An 18,015-nucleotide genomic window follows, 5' to 3' on the forward strand; every position below is an offset into this window, starting at 1 on the left:
TGTTCTTACTTGTTCTTGGATGATTACATTACTGCCCTTAGGATACAAAGGTCCACTTTAACCCATCATCTCTCTATCACCTCCCCACCCCATCAACTCTATCACCCCATCCCACCCCAACATCTCTATCACTTCACTTGTGTCACTTAAGGCTAGGAAATCTAAGAGGATAGCCACTATGCCATCACAATGTAATAAGGCTCATCAATTATTTGTCTAAATTGCCAAAATTGTGAATAACAACACCTACTCAAGAGACTAAGAAAAATATTATGTAGTTTATGGATTACCAGAAAAAAATTGGAGCATTCTGCCATTATGTTTTAAAATATTAATCGTAAAACATCAGTTTTTAAAACATATAAGTTGGACTTATAGAAAGCAGTGACCTGGCTTTGGATTTGTAGTTGTATTCATTTATACAGAGACTTTAATTTAGCCATAGGTAAGAATCAAGGCCATATCCTAATTATTTCTGATGGAATTCCAAGACCTACTCTGAGCTTCCAACTTCTGAACAGTTACTTAACAGTTAATCAGGGCCTCTTTCAGCAGGCTGGAGAAATAAGGAACAAGTGGGTACTAATCCTACTGAGTTCACAGGGGTCAAAACACCACACTGAACATTAGGGGGTTTCTGAATCAATTTAAAATAAGAACCTGGGTTACAAAAATGATTCATGGCCATCAAGTAACATCAGAAGCCAAAGAAACCAATGAGTCTCATTACCCTATTTTGAAGGGAATTTCTTTTGATGTAATCTCTGTAAATGCCAGTTTCTACATTTACACAAACACTATTTATACACATCTAGAAAATGCAATTAACCAATCGATACTGTATTTTTCAACGGTGGCACACTTTGCTTCATTATGCTATACGGGTAGAGTTGGACAAAAGGAAGGAAATAATAAAGACAGGAACAAATATCAATTAAATGGAAATTAGAAAAAGAATACAGAAAAATCAATGAAATAAATAGTTGGTTCTTTGAAAAGATCAATAAATCAATAAACCTCTAGCAAGACTGACAAAAAAGAGAGAAAGTATACATTAAAGGAATGAAATATCATAAAGTATCAGGAATAAATCAGAGGATATCAGTGTAAACCCCAAAGAGATCAAAAGGATAATAAGGGAATGATATTATGAATAAGACAAACATGACAAATCAGAAAAAAATGGACTAATTTCACAATCCACCAAAATGCAGTGTGAAATATATAATCTGAATAGCCCTATAACTACACAATCTAAAAATTCCTGGGAAAGAAGCCTCCATGTCTAAATGATTTCACTAGAGATTTGATTTCTACCCAACATTCAAAAAAATAATAATAATACCAATTCTATAAGAGTATGGAACATGCCCCAACTTACTTTGTGAAATCATATTACCCTAACACCAAAACCAGATAAAGGAAGTACAAAAAAGGGAACTACAGATCAATGTCCCTCATGAATATAGAAATAAAAATTCTTAACAAAATATTTGCTTACAGAATGCAGTACAATGTAAAGCAATGTACCACAAACAAGTGAGATTTATTTCAGAGAAGCAATACTGGTTCAATATTTGAGAATTATCAATGTAATTCACCATAGTAATAGATTAAATAAGAAAAATCATCTCAACTGATTCAGGAAAAGTAACAAAATTCAACACCTATTAATTGCAAAGACTCTCAGAAACCAAAAAGGAGATAGGAATTTCCTCATGAAAATCTACAAAAAAAAATCTTATAATTAATGCAATACACTTAGTGGGGAAAGACTGAATGTTCCCTCTTAAGATCAGGAACAAGATAATAAATATAGTTAATAAATATGGTATAGAAAGTCAACTAGAACAATAAGGCAAGAAAAGAAAAGACACACTGGTTGGAAAAGATGAAATAAAGTGTCTTTACTTGCAAGTGACAAGATGGTCTATGTAGAATATCTCAAAGACTCTATGAAAAAAAAAAAAAGAAAAGAAAAGTATTCCTAGAACTAATAAGTAAGTTCAGCAAGGTGACAGGATACAAAAACCTAACAAAACATGTAAAGGCCTTGTACAGTGGAAAATACAAAATACTAATGACAGAAATCCAAGAAGGTCAAAGTAAATTTAGAAACATACTATGTTCATGGATTGAAAGACACAACGTAATGAAGATATCAATCTCCCCAAATTGGCATATATAGGTTTAATGTAATTCCTAAGAAAAGTCCCAGAAAGATTTTTTTAATACAGACAAGCTCATTCTAAAATTCATGTGCAAAAGAACTAGAATAACTATAACAATTCTAAAAAAAGAATAATAAGAAAGTGGGCAGAATTTCTCTACCTAATGTCAAGGCTTACTGTATTAACTATAGTTCTCAAAACAGCAAGGTATTATAGGAAGAACAGACCCAGAAATCAATGGAGCAGAACATAAATTGCACCAATGCACATAGACAATTGATTTCTGACAAAGAAGTAAAATAAAAGAGTAAAGATAGTCTTTCTAATAAATCATACTGGAACAACTGGGTAGTCATGGGTAAAGAAAATAATATTTCAACCTAACCTCACTTCTTTTACAAAAAAGTAACTTTGAGTCATTTTATTAAACCACACAACTAAAAAAAACTTTAAGGAAATAACACAGAAGAAAACCTTCAGGACTTAGGGTTTGGTCAAGAGTCCTCAGATATGACACGAAATGCATGATTTGTAAAAGAAAAAAAAAGATTATACATCATCAAAATTAAAACTTCTGCTCTAAAACTCTATTAAAGGGACAACAAGACAAACTACAGTCTGGGAGAAAATATTTAGAAACCATATACCTGACAAAAGTCTAGCATCTAGAATGAAGAATTATCAAAAATCAATAAAAAATAAATAATCCAATTAAAAATGGACAAAAAACTTGAATATTGAACAGATATTTTACCAAAGAAGGTATGTTTATGGAAAATAAACACATGAAGAGATGTTCAACATCATTAGCCATGAGAAGAGAAATGCAAATTAAGATCACAATGACCTATCCCCACAAACTTATTAGAATAGATGTAATGAAAAATAGTGGCAATACCAAGTGTTGGCAAGGATGCTAAGAAACTGGATCTCTTGTATACTGCTGGTGGGGATATAAAATGGTACAGCCACACTGGAAAATTGTTTGGCAATTTCTTAGAAATTTTTTGTTGTTGTTGTTGGTACTAGGGATTGAACTTAGGGGCACTGAACCACTGAGCCACATCCCCAGCCCCATTTGTATTTTATTTAGAGACAGGGTCTCACTGAGTTGCTTAGCACCTTGCCATTGCTGAGGCTGGCTTTGAACTTGCAATCCTCCTGTCTCAGCCTCCCAAGCTGCTGGGTTATAGGTGTGCACCACCACGCCTGGCTCTTAGAAATTTAAACACACATTTACTGTCTGACCTAGCAGTCATACTCCTGTACATGTATCTCGGAGATAGGAAAACCATGCCAATGCAAAAACCTATACACAAATATTCACAGTAGTTTTATTTATGATAGCCATAAAATCAGAAAGTACACAAATTTCCTTTAAGGGGTGAATGGTTAAACAAAGTATGGTATATCCATACCATGGACTTCAGCAATAAAAAGGAATAAACCATTCATACATGAGACAACCTCTGCAGGGCATTAGGCTGAGTAGGAAAAAAAAGTCAATCTCAAAAGATTATATACTGTATGTTTCCATTTATATAATGTTCTCAAATGACAAAAGAACAAATTAGAGGTTGAAGATGAAGAACAAATTAGAGGTTGCCAGGTGTTATGGATGGTGGTGGATATGAAATACAGGGTGAAACTAGGGACATCTTCATGCTGATGGAAAAGTTCTGTATCTTGAGTGCAGATGATGCTTATGTGAGCTTAGATGTGATAAACATTGAACAGATATTTTACCAAAGAAGGTATGTAAAGATAGTCTTTAGAAAATCAAATATGAATTTTAAAAAGTAGGCATACAACCACACACACATTGAACCCATGCCAGCTCCTACTGAGATATTGTACCATAGGTATACAAGATGTAATGAACAGAAAAATAATGGGTGAAACACACATGGCATCTCTTGGCTCTATTTTTGCAATGTCCTGTGAATCTGTAAATATTTCAAAATATAATACGGTTTTTAAAAATGATGCTGCATAAAAATTTTATGCCCTCAAATCTTCTGGCTCACATATGAGAAAATTTTGATTGAGGTTTTCCTAAATTTGACAATTTCAAAATTTTACGTGACATTACCAATAAAAAGTAATAAAGCTTAAAGAATGCTTTCTAAAATACAAATTACAAATAATAGCAAATTTTGACCACCTATGCTTGAGAGAAAAGACTGATTTATATTTCTATTCTCTCTGTATATATTATAAAATTATTATATGAAGAGGGGATCAAAAAGTAGGCAGATTTTAAAAAGTAGGAAAAAAGTATTGCACGTTATCTGTATTAGTATTATCTGAAATGCTTAGGACCAGAAGTGTTTAGAGTTTTTGGATTTTCAAATTTTGCATAGACTTTACTAGTTGAGTATCCTTAACCTCAAATTATGAAATGTAAAATGCTCTAAAATCTGAATGTTTTTGAGAGTCACAGTGCTCAAAATGTTTTGGATTTTGGAGTATTTACGATTTTGGATTTTCAGATTAGGGATGCTCAACTTGTACAGCTGTCAGGCAGCTAATAAATAAAACGTTCTATTATTTTTCTGGACTCTGATATTTATATTTATTATTAACTTTTGAAAACTTTGAAACATACTATAAGTTATTTCTCATTCTATTCAGCAAAATTCACCTTTATATATTTTCAGCAAATATTCACCTTATACCTGATTTTGTATGAGCAATGTAAAGGAGCTCCCTAAATTGTATAAAAGCTCTAGGTCCCACAAAATCGGAATCTGTTGCTTTACCCAGGTATTCTAGAAGACTAAATAAGAGCACAGGCTTCAGAGTTGCATAAGACCTTGACCTGTCATCATGTAACTATGAGACCAAAGCCAGGCTACCTAACCTCTTTATGTATTGGTTTCCTCATTCAAAGAATATACACAACACCAGAATAAAAGTGTATATTTATAAATACATAATTGCATTATTAAAGACGTTAACATAATACAGTCATTCCTCAGTATCCACAGGGGATTGGTTCCTGGACACTCTTGGATAACAAAATCTTCAGATGCTTAAGTCCCTCATAGGAAAGAACATCTTATTTGCATAAAACCTATGCACACCTTTCCAGATAGGTTAAATTATCTCTAGATTATTTATGATACCAAATATAATTCAAATGCTATGTAAATTGTTGTCATACTATATATTTAGGAAATAATGACAAGAAAAGAGTCTGCACCTGTTCAGTACAGAAACAATATTTCCCAAAATTTCTCAATCCATAGTTCATTGAAACCCACAAAAATGAGGGCCAACTATATACAGAAAGCATTTAGAAAATAGCACCTAGTACACAGTAAGATGTCAGAAAATGACTCCTAGAGCAAATACTGTTTGTTGCTCGCTCAGTAGCAATTCTTGCTACCTCCTTCATACCCATTTCTAGCCTAGTTCAACATCCTTCCCTTCCCTACAGTTTGTGTAGCTGAGGGAAAGCTGCTCATGTTCTCAGCTCTGGCTAGGATTATTTTAATGGCCCACTTTTTGAAAAGGGTCATGAAAAATACAAACAAATCAACTCTCTACTCTGTAGAAAATTATTTGGTCCTGCATACGTTTGGATGGGGGTGGAAATAGAAAAAGACTTAGAAAATCAAATATGATTTAATCAGGCTCTGAGCATCCAGGGCACTTACTGGGTGATCAGACAAACAGGAACAAGAAATAATCTCAGAGATGACCTAAGGTAAAGGTTCTAAACTGTGTGCAGAACCAATCCCCCTTTCTTACCCTCATCCTGCTACACAAAACAAAGATGGTACTATCTTTTTTATAATATTTATTTTTTAGTTATAGGTAGACACAATATCTTTATTTTATTTTTATGTGGTGCTGAGGATCAAACCCAGTGCCTCATGCATGGTAGGTGAGCGCTCTACCTCTGAGCCACAGCCCCAACCCAAAGATGGTACTATCTTATGTCTCAAGTTTAAAACCACAAGACTGTAACTTTTCTTCCTCAGGTTTATGTTCCCCAGAATGGATTATTTTACTTCATCCAACCCTTGAGATTCATGTCAGGAAGTTGAAATTCTAACCATTCCAAATTTCATGACATCAAAGTAGTCGTTAGCACAGCAACCCTTTTAACAGGACGTACAACACAGTGTTTAAGCGTGTGGACTCTGGTAAGACTGCCTGAGTTCAAATCCTATTTCATCCACTTAAAGCTCTGTGACCTTGGGCAAGTTGTTGCTCTGCATCTCAGTTTCCCCAATAATATAGAAATAATAGTATATCTCCCTTACAGGAATGTTATGAGAATTATCTTAGTACATGCATGATATCTAAAACAATACCTGCAACACAAATGTTAATGATGATTATAACTATCAATGATAAGCTCCCACCTTTATCTGCAAGTGGAGACACCCTAACCCAGAAATGGTAGCTGGCAGTGCTCAAGCCCAGGAATCCCTACCTGCCATCAATACAAAAGCCTCAGGTAGAAGAGGCTATTCTTTCAAGTTCTACTTTTTTTCCCTCACTCTAAGGATGGCTGGAAGATCTTTGTTCATTTTTTCTCCTCCAAGCTATGTATGCACTGCAGATCCTGCACATTTTACATCTGGAGAAGGTAATGCAAATTAAAAGCCAGCAGAGAAAGGAAAAACACTGCCACCTGGTGGCTTTTCACAGAATGATTCCTCACATCTTAGTACACAATTATCTCTTGGTTCCCATCACCATCATGGCATTCCCTGCAGATCTGAAACTGCAACACTTGGAGCAGAAGGGCCCTGGAGGTAATGTGGCAGAGTGCCTTCATTTAACATTGAGAAAAACTGAGTTTCAAAGGCAAGGGGGGGTTGTCTTAAACCAGAGTCCAAGTTAAGCTGTGGGTCTCTAGAAATGTTCCAATGCTGGTGTTGGAGCTTGCAAACACAGTTTGGAGTTCAAATGCTATTAGAAAACCAAACTCAGGTCAGTGTTCTTCTTTACTGACAAACAGCTGCAACAAATGAGAGTTACACAGGAAATGTCAACCTTTTATGCACTCAAGCAAGAAGAGACACAGCATACAATCTCATGCTAAAACAAAACTCTAATTCTATTTCTGGCTGATGAGCTTATCCTTCAGATTTCATTGCAAAGGGACATGAAATACTGAAGACTGTCAGAGGCTACAGGTCTATTCTCTTTCCTGCAGTTTTAACACTCTAAATTTGTGCCCTGATATCACTGCTCTAGCAGAATCTGGGTGATTCTAATTCTCTGTGTTTGTACTGACAAAAGTTTTAATGACAACATTTTTTGTTTCTGTTGGAAAGCCCCATTACTCCAAACTTAATTTAATCCCCCTCCAAAACAAAAGACTAAAAACCTTCATGAACTAAGCTGTGGCATACAACCTGCAAGGCACACTGAACATTCTCAAGAACAGTGGAAACTGACATATTTAGATATAAAACTGGCCTTGGTTCCAAACTGACCTTATATTAAGCCATGACAACATGGGGGTTGTGCCTCCACCAATGATCCAGACGGTGAAGAAGACAATAAGGAGGGTGGTTGTGAACATCATCTGGCGAGCATAGGATGCTGTGTCGCGGATGGCCAATGCAAAGGCCATGGCTCCCCTGAGGCCTGAAGGGACCAAAGAGGAAGATCTCTTAGTGATAAAGACAACTGGCAATGTCTCCTCAAAATCCAGTACTGCCACTTGTGGGTAATAAACTCCAGCCATTTGTGCTTTGGGGGCCAAGTTGTTTTACTTAGAAAGAAAAACCTGAAACCTATATGGCTGTCTCCTCTTTGAAGTTATCTTTTGCAAAATTGCCAAATACAATGAGAAAAATACTACACCAATTTGTACAGCACATTTTAGGATACTGACACACTTATTGTCTAAATAATTTTCCTGCTAGTAACCAAAAGTAAAAAGAAGTATAAATAAATGTTAATAACACACATTCTCTTAGTCTGTGATCATAACACTACCCAGTCAACATAAACTTAAAACACATGCTAGCTCTGAATATGTCAAATGTACATTAGTGGAAAATAGTGCAGCATTTCCTTAGCAAAGGGGGAAGCCATGCAGAGAAGTGAAAATATAGCCTGACTTATATCAGGGGTTGCCAACTCTTTCTTTAAAGGGCCAGACATTAAATACTTCAGGTTTGGTGGACCAAGAGCCCAAATCAAGGATGTTATATAGGTATTTATATAAAAGATAGAAAACAGGTTGCCACAAATTATTATTGATTAAAATTAACAATATGATAAGAACAATTGAGTACACTTTGTTGTAATGCAGGTCTACTAATGAAAAGAATAGAATTCTTTGCAGAGGGATATTTTGATTAATTGGGTCTCAAAGTTACTGTTCCCTGTCCTCAAATAGATTGTAAATATTCATCTATAAAAGGGATTCTGAACTGGTGGGGTATATAAAAACAGATTTATATAATTATCAACAGCCAGATTTAGCCCTGGAGCTGTACTTTGTTGATCCTTGAGGTACATTAAGATTAACCAACATTTTCATGTTTTAGAGTTTACTTTCCAAGCTCCTCTGTTCTGTTCCCATACCATGCTCATAATTTGTTTTATGGTAAAGACAAAATTCACAGTCTTTAGTACCTATCTAGTATAATTCTTACTTACCAAGTACAAGACAATGTGTACATTATACAAGAGAAGGAAAAGTTAGACATATCGTATCTGTTTATAAATTTCCCCTTTCCCAATAATTTCACAATTAATATGAGACCTTCACTAAAATTCACAAAGGAGTGACTCAATAAAAGTTACATTAAAAAATAGAAAAGTTGGGGCTGGGGCTGTAGCTCAGTGGTAGAGCACCTGCCTCGCTTATGTGAGGCACTGGGTTCAATCCTCAGCACCACATAAAAATAAATAAAGATACTTCATGTTTATCAACAACTAAAAAAAATTTTTAAAAAGTTGATGTTTTCTATTATTCTGTCCTAGTGAATTATTTAGATACAGCTAGATCACTCATTAGCCAACAAGGTCATCAGTCAATATTTAAGCCTCTACAGGAATGTTGCCACCAAGAAGAGAATTTGGGGGGCTAGGGAAAGATAATGTATGACATCTTTCTTTAATTTAGTAGGTAAACTATAAGCAATATAAAAGGGGAACCTCAGGCATTTCAAAGCCTTGAAGAATAAGTTCCTTTGGATAGCCAAATTTCTCCCAGCGTAAATATTTTGGGTGGCATCTTTAAATAGTACTGTGTATATCTCAATCTTTTGGTAAAGAAGATAATGTTCATATATTTGAAGTTTGCCTAGATGACAGTTATCTCCAATTCATCTTCTTTTTGTCCACTGGCATCTTCCTAATATGTAAGCAGAAGCTTGTCACTGCCCTTCTTCATCAAGCTCTCAATGTTTTCCTGTTGCCCTTGAGTAAAACCCAAGCTCTTTAGGACAACTCCAGAGCTTCTGTGGTCTCCTCTGAACAAAAGAGGTTCTTGAAGTATTGTCCTTTACCCAGCAGGAGCAGCTGAGAATGTGCTAGAAATGGAAATTCTTGGGGTTCATCTCCAGAATCAGACACCCTTGGTAGTAGAACCTACAATCTGCTTTAACAAGCCCAACAGGCAATTTTGATAAAAACAAAAGGCTGCGGATCACTAGATGCATTTTTCCTTTGGAACCTCACTCTCTTTCTGCATTGCTTCATGTGTCTGACATTTCAACACAACTGCTGTCCTTCCTTGAAAAAAAAGCACATAGAGCAATGCTTATCTGCCTTTCCACCTGCTGCCTCCTGAAATTTCATTTCTTCCAAGGCCAGTTTGAAGGCCACCCCTTTCGTGAAAATGGCCTTGAATACTCCTCTTCTTGTCCTGTCTTTCACACATCTTTGCGCAAGCTGTCATCCTTTCTTGAGAGGAAATTAGCTCTTTGTGCATCTGTCTCCCCCCACCCCCAGAGGACTGTGACCTCTCCTTGAAGGAGGCTGGTCTTTGTATCTTTCATAAACTAGAACTCTGGCTTATAAAAAGAGGACATCTAAAAACGTTTGTCAGAGTGAAAGGCAATCAACATGGCAGGGAATAGATTCATGCTCATGGCAAGCTTACTTGGGATAGAAGGAGAGATGTATGGAGCACTGCCTGTTGGTGTCATTTCAGTATGATTTTATTAGGCTCCACGCATCTCTGTGAGCCCCCCTAAAACCACTACATCCCAGTAAAGTGGCTACTACTCGCTCTGTCCTCTGGTACTGCCCCTCCCTCCATACCCCACAAATCAGAGGTACCTTTAAGGGTCCCAATGGTCTTTTGCCCCCAATATCTTCTCTCTTTGGTGTGATGAGATGCTTGCTCTAACCTGTGTCTCATATTAAAAAGTTAATACCACCCTCACTTTATCATCTATTCATGGAAATTGCTTTCTACCTTATTTACCTCTACATCTTTCGTTATTGCCCTTTGTCCCCTCAGTGGCTTTTCTGAATCTCTCAGCTTCATAGTGAAAAGGGTTACAACAGTGTAAATCAAACAGAACTGTCCTAGCTGTTAAATCCAGCTTTGGATTTATCTTGCTTTTTGAGTGTATTTTATTCCTCTTGCTCCACAGAAAGTCGGAACAAAGAGGGACTTCTGCTACTTGATTCAATTACTTTACTTTACAAGAAAGGATACTGTAGCTGAGAGGTGCTGAGTGATGTGACCCATGCTTTGTTTCATCACTAGTTATTTTCCTTCTAATTTTAGGTCTGGAGTCCTTCTAAGAAGCTTGTGTGTTATAAACAACTGCTAGAAAACAATCGAGCACTTTGAATACTTATATATTTCTAGGTCCCTTGGGTGGTAAATATGCAAATACCGATAGGGAGAATGTTCACATTTGGTAGTATGGTTTTCAAATCATTATTAACTCAGTTGAACATATATATCTGTCCTGCTCTGCATTATAGGTAATACAAAAGAACCAGAAATTTGAATGTCTTTTTATGAACCTCACTGATTATATTTTAATCATACTATCATTGCTTGCTAAATAAAACTAATTTTCATTACATATATACTTGTTTTTTTTTTACCTGCAAACATCATCATGTGTTGAAAATTCCAGCCAATCTTATGCCTTCTGCCCAAGTTCAGGAAGAAGGAGAGTGGGTAGATATGTGCAGCTCTGCCCAGGAAGATAGCAACCTGACCAACAGGATGAAGGTTAAGGGACCAACAGGTTTCCAGAAAGACACTTTCACACAAATTGGTTGATCAGAGAATTTTAGGAATGTTATGATCCAGGAAACTACCCAAAGAAGCCAGGCTGTGTAGTTCCCCCCTAGAAAAATCACTCATCAATACAATGGGTATCATTTGGCCAATGTTCCCCAGGTTCCCATTCATAGAGATAATTTCTAGCTTGTTAAACACACTGTTATAACTTTCTGACTTAATTCAAATGGTATTGATTAATTCTTCAATCTGTCTAAACATGAGTCTAAAATAAGTTCAAGTACCATGGCAGAAATGAGGAGTTAATAAAAGCAAATTGTGCACTGGGCTCTACTGCAAGAAAAATCACAAGAAAGAAAGATTACTAATCCTGGAACAACTATAAAGAGGAAGTTTTCTGGGTAAGAGCTTGCAAACTTCACTTGCAAGTAAACACCAGGGACTTCAATGCCCAGGAAGAACCTATAAATAAGAGATGTGGAACATTAAAAGTATTTATACAACAAAGAGATGATCAGATAACTCATAAGAATCAACCCAGGGAGATTCCTTTACCTAAATGGCTGAAATGTCTTTTTGAGATATAAAACACAGAAAAGGAAGAGTGTGGAAAAGGAAGTCTACTGTGCAAAGCAAAGAATTCAGGGAAACCAGTCATCTGTCACTTGCCAAGTTTAGACAGCACTCAACAGAGAGAGCTTCTCACTCCCCTGGTCAGAGAAGGAAACCCCCTGTGGGAGCCAGAGGAATGGGGAGCTTCCGTTTAGGCAAAGCGCCAGCTGCAGGAGCTGCAGCTGTTTCAGACAGAAGCCAGGGCGGAACTATCTTCTGTTTCCTCCAGGGTAAGGTACTGTTTTTCTTTTTTCTTTTCCTTTCTTTCTTTCCTTTTTTTAAACAAAAGGAAACAGGTAGTGTTCATAAAAGACATTCTACCCCAGAGATGAAGCAGAAGATCTTAAGTGGTCAGCAGCCTTTAGGATTTCCAGAGGACTCTGCTCACCCTGCCACAGGCCCTGATCTGTAAACATGGGCTGTGCTCTCACAGGATAGCATGCAAGGAATACAAATCAAAACAACATGTCCTCTCCTTCTTAATGAAAAAGAAAAACACTGATCATTCAGATTTTGAGCTATTTGTCTGGTGAATGTGTAAATCTAAGAAATGAGACACCAGTATGAGCATAGGACACTGTAACTAGAAGGATTTCAACATTACTGCTATCTAGCAGCTTGGGGAGTGTCAATCATTCCTTTGCAAGAAATGAAAAGCCCAGAAGAGAAAATTATTCCTTGCTGCCAAAATTCCAAGAGCTAAAGATTACTCTGAGGCCTCAAAAAAGGTGAAAGTAAATGTCCAACAACAGGAGACTTCTGCTCAGGATCTTAAAATCAAGCCCCAGAAAAGTTCACCCCAATGAAAACAATAGTATTTGAAACCTAGTGAGTGAAACCTTCAGCTACTATATTAATTGCTAGGCGCTGGAATTCCTCCTTGCTCAAGAAAAGCCATCCCCAAACCTGTGTTTCCTTTCCCAAAACCATGTCTCCCTTTCCAAAACTATATTCACAATGGGGCCAAGTCAAGGAATCAAGTATCTTCTCTTCCTTCCATCACTTCCTTCCTTCCTTTCTTTTTTGGGAAAAGCAAAGGAGACTTTCACATTGTGATCCATAGCAGCAGGGTAGCTGGGGTGAGAGTGTAGTCTGCCTGTAAACACCCCAGGGCAGTGTGAAGAAAGGCTGCCCACGATAGGTGGGTAGTTGAGAGCAAGAAGATTGCACCTTTCCAGTCACCCAAATCAGAGAAGGCCCTGTTTTAGAATTCACATGACAATGAATATCAAAAATAATTGTGGAGACTGATATGGCTGCTGACTTTTAGACTTACCCAAAAGGGAACTCAAAACAAAAATCACCTCTCAAGCCCCAGCTTAACAGTGAGGCCATCCTTTTTACAGAAAATGCAGGAAGGATGACCTGAACATAAATGCTAGTATTTAAAATAAAAGACATTTAGCTTTATGAAGCACCACTTAGGCCTTCTTTTTCTCACAGTAAAAAGTATCAGTGGAACTGGCCTATTCCTGCATCTGAAACAGATAAAATAACAACAATAACAATTAAGAGTACTAGTAGAGCTTCCCCAGCTGTGGTCACCTCTCCATGTAGAAAATGGTAGAATGAGAAAAGGATACAAAAGCGCCAATGATGAAAATGGGGCTGAAAACGTGCTTCTGGAAGGTAAACAGCGCCAGGCCCATGTAGGAGAAGATGAAGTTCTCTGCCAGGAAGTGTAACACCTCAAACAGCTGCATAGAGAAGGGAAAAGGAGATTGTAAACCCTGCGCTCCCCCTTCCTTGTATTACCAGGCAATTCTCAGTACCAAGGCCCTGTCTTACCTGCTTGGTTCGACTTCTTGATTCCACTGAGAGATTGTTGTAGGTATAATGAGCTTGTGTGATCCCACAGAAAAGAACAGCTACAACACCTGTAAGGAGAGATTTGGGGGTTTTTTTTAGTCAATGGAGAAAAAAGAGGCAGGAAAAAGCCCCGGCTGAAATAAAAAGTGAAGGTAATAGGCAAACCTAGCATATTTCACTTCCAAAAATATTTTTGAGATTTCCTATTATTGAAAGCTCCCTTTGCTCCTCACCAGTAATACCAAACTTTCCTTCTCCAAACCCTGCCCTCTCTTCCTTCAAGGCCAGGTCCCCAGACTCACTCCATTTCTCCAGTGTTATGCACATTTTCTCTCTCTAAATTTGCCATCTGTAGTTGGCATATACCATAGCATTCATTTCCCCAAAGAGACTGCGAGGGCCATTCATACACTTTTGTCATATTCATGTCTGTTTTTAGAATGAGTGTATTTCATTTCAAACCAATGCTTCATGTTTTTTAATAGTCTGGGGCCTCAGTCAAAATAGACTGAGAATACTATTCCATTTGTCCAAGGCTTGATGATCTAGATTTCCAGTTAATGGTAACCATTTTGTCGTGCAACACAACTGACATACATGGGACTATACTTCCCAGAGAACAGTCAAGTTTTAAGGAAGTAAGCCATTTAGTAATGATGCATATAAAGACATTGTAGTATTTTGAAAAGATGATGAAAGTTCTCTGTAACTATCTGGATCATATAGAGTAACTATACTTGAGTTTCCTAGCGGAAAAATTCAGTGATTTCTTTAAAATGAGAGAATATGACAAAAAACTCACATTATCAACCACACTAATATTACATATGTTGAATAACCCTATTCCTATTCTAAAATCTAAACTGCTCTACAATCCAAAAATTTTTGAGCACTGACATGATGCCACAAGTGGGAAATTCCACACCTGATCTCATTTGATGGGATGTAGTCAAAACACAAGTGCAGCCACGTGTGGTGGCTCACACCTGTAATCCCAGTGGCTCAGGAAGCTGAGGCAGGAGGATCGTGAGTTCAAAGTCATGAGACCCTGCCTCTAAATAAAATATAAAATAGGGCTGGGGATGTGGCTCAGTGGTCCAGTGCCCCTGGGTTCAATCCCTGGTAAAAAAAAAAACAAGTGCATATCACAGTTCATTCAGCACCTCCAAGAAAAAAAGAGCCTCCTAGCTCTTTTAGCTATAAAGTGGGTGACTTGTACAACCTTTGTGTTATGTCCAAAATTATTAAAAATATTATAAAATATTATGTTCTGGCTCTGTGTATAAGGTATATATAAAACATAAATGAATTCTGAATTTATGCTTGGGTCTCTTCCTCAAGCTAACTCATTATGTGTATAGAAATATTCTGAAATTTTAAAAGAATCCAAATAATGAGATACTCAACCTGTATATTTCACTGACACCATAAATACCTAGTATTGAAAAAACAATGATTAAATAGCTCAGAGACAAAACAGTGAAAACACGTGTTCATCCTCATCTGAGTAGATGCAAAATTACCTTTAAAGGGATACATATTTGCTGATTATTGCTGTTTATAAAATGATATAGTAATCTGAGGAATGATATAAATAAGATTTGAATATATTCAGTAGCCATTGCAGCTGAACACCTACTTTATGGTTAGAATGTGTAAAAAAAACTTAGCTGAGTTTGGAATAATAAACTTTACCCTTAAAAATATGTAGTTTTTAGAAACTTGATGTTTAAGACCAAACCCTAGCCTTGGTCAGCAATCCTCCATATGGATACTCATCGAGCAGTTAATCAACAAAATCTAGCTGCTAAGAATTCTTCTGGCCACTCAAAGTCCCACAGCCCTCACTACAGTTAGGGGAAGGGTGGGTGGCTTGAGGGAAGAGAGAACCTACCTGTAAATCCGCAGGCTTCTGCCAAGAGAAATGTACTCCAAGACATCAGGAAAAAGAGCGCCGTCTCCAGCAGGGGGAAGCAGTGCAGCTTGGTAAACTTGGTCACGTCAGCACCCCGTCAAGGACTGCAGCTCCAGGCACCAAGATCCACCCTCTGATCAGCCCAGGACTCCTCCCTAAGGTCTAGCCATTCCCTTCCTCTCCTCTTTTGGGGTCCGGCAGCTGCTGCTGCTGCTGCTGCTGCTGCTGCTACTGCTGCTGAAGCTAGGCAAGTGCTCTAACACTGAACTACACCCCTAGCCCAGGCATATTTTTTAGGTAATAAAATTATGCTTTCCCACAGAAAAGAGGTTGCCAGTGGCTAGGGCAATGGGAAATGGGGAGTTAACACTGAATGGGCAGAGTTTCTGTTTGAGATGAGGAAAAAGATCTAGGACTAGATAGTGGGGATGGTTACATGAAATTGCAAATATACTTAATGCCTCTGAATTGTGTGCTTAAAACGTTAAATGGCAAATTTTGTTATATATTTTACCATGATTTTTTTTAAACCAGGGATTGAACCCAGGGGCACTTAACCACTGAGCCACATCTTCAGCCCTTTTTAAAAAATATTTTATTTAGAGACAGGGTGTTACTGAGTTACTTAGTGCCTCACTAAGTTGCTGAGGCTGACCTTGAACTAACAATTCTCCTGCCTCAGCATCCTGAGCTGCTGGGATTACACTCATGCATCATGGTGCCTGGCTAGGATTTTTTTTAAATTAATAACTACAGCTGAACATCTACTTTATGGTTAGAAAAGCTATTGAAGTGGGTGACTTGTACAATATGTAAATTACTTATTGTAATTAATATGAATATATTTCTGGCCTCAGACTTGCCTGGTAGGTTAGTTCTGGCAGAGTTGGGAGGGCCTCAGGCAGGCAGGCCTAAGAACACAAACCCTGTGGGTCATTATAGTCTGAGTACACAGATTATGCCTAATGAAGACATGGGACAGTAAGAAAGAAATGTGCAAGTCTCAAAATTATCAGCTACCAGGTGCTGGTGTCTCCTTTTGGCAACAGCACAGATTCATCTTCTGACACTACCATTTAACATGGGGCTGTCATATAACCATCTCATGAATGAGTTCACTGAGCAATAAGTTCCAGGGTACCAAAAAGGCCTCAGTGAACAAAGCCACCTAAACCTGCACTATTGAACACAATATCCATTACCCACATGTGGCTACTAAACACTTAAAATGCAGCTAGTCAGAACTGAGATGTGCAAAGAGCAAAATACTCATCATATTTCAAAGATGTAGAAAACAAATGCACAAAATCTCATTAATAATTTTATCATAATTCTTGTATTATCTACACTGATTGCATATTGAATTGATGTGGTTCACACTACATTTATAATGCTCATCAAAGAGGATATGAGGAAAGAACACATTTGTGGAGCTCTTTCTACATTTTGCATTTTTGGTTGTTTGTGTTTTTTTTATTTACTTGTTTATTTTAAATTAAAGATTGTGCCATCATTTGCTCATGGAAGACCACTGTAGAGTAATTCCCACGGATGGCCCCCAGCTAGTTTTGGTCATGTTAACACCCACATGGCCTTGATAAGCAGACAGTAGCAGCAACCTGGGGCTAAAGTCCTTCCAAGCTGGTGGTCCCTGATCCCTAGTCTCCTACATACTTCTCAGCTTTTTTTCACCCCCCTACAATTGACACTCGAATTGGTTCACAAGCAAAGAGGGGTAAGCAAAAGTGAGGACAAAGCAGAGTATTAGAGCCTCCTTCCCAATATTTTTCTTAGACTCTTAGCTAGGGGCCCAACCATGGTACCTCACCTGAGGGACACATTTCAGGAATCACTATACCCCATTGGAACAATCAATTTAAAAATCTGATCTGAAAGGAAGATCTGAGAACTCTGAAAGTGTAATGTCATATACGCATACCCAGGCAGGGGTACAAACTATAAAAAGGATATTAAAGCAGTCACAACACCAGTCACAGCTCCCATGGTAAAAGAGCCACTAAATATACCTAGAAAAATGCCAACTGACTTAAAAAAGGCAGCAGCATCAAAGGCATGAGTGTTCAGCCCTGCTGGCTGGTAGGCAACAATAGACCTGGGTTTTAAAAAAAAAAGAAAGTTTAAAAAGATTGTACTGGTTTTACATGATGATACAACAGTCACACCTCATTCACTATTTCACTCCTGTAGTTTCAGTTAACCTGAGGTCAACCACAGTCTGAAAATACAAATGGAAAATTCTAGAAATAGACAATTCATAAGTTTTAAATTATGTGCTGCTCTGAGTAACATGAAAT

The 18,015-nt window shown here is 37.4% G+C and overlaps 1 protein-coding gene across 1 annotated transcript in view; it reads right to left on the minus strand.

The window, feature by feature from the left end:
• Positions 1-18,015, minus strand: part of Slc9a7 (solute carrier family 9 member A7) — a 137,041-nt gene that overhangs the window by 28,586 nt on the left and 90,440 nt on the right. Inside the window, exons 7-12 of the mRNA XM_027927284.2 lie at positions 17,672-17,813; positions 15,680-15,785; positions 13,765-13,853; positions 13,560-13,673; positions 11,223-11,334; positions 7,631-7,784 (exon numbers count right to left, since the gene is read on the minus strand). Coding sequence (XP_027783085.1) covers positions 7,631-7,784; positions 11,223-11,334; positions 13,560-13,673; positions 13,765-13,853; positions 15,680-15,785; positions 17,672-17,813 — 717 coding nt within the window. The remainder of the gene's footprint in view (positions 1-7,630; positions 7,785-11,222; positions 11,335-13,559; positions 13,674-13,764; positions 13,854-15,679; positions 15,786-17,671; positions 17,814-18,015) is intronic.

This window comes from Marmota flaviventris, chromosome X (assembly GCF_047511675.1).
Source record: "Marmota flaviventris isolate mMarFla1 chromosome X, mMarFla1.hap1, whole genome shotgun sequence".
Classification (NCBI taxonomy): domain Eukaryota; kingdom Metazoa; phylum Chordata; class Mammalia; order Rodentia; family Sciuridae; genus Marmota; species Marmota flaviventris.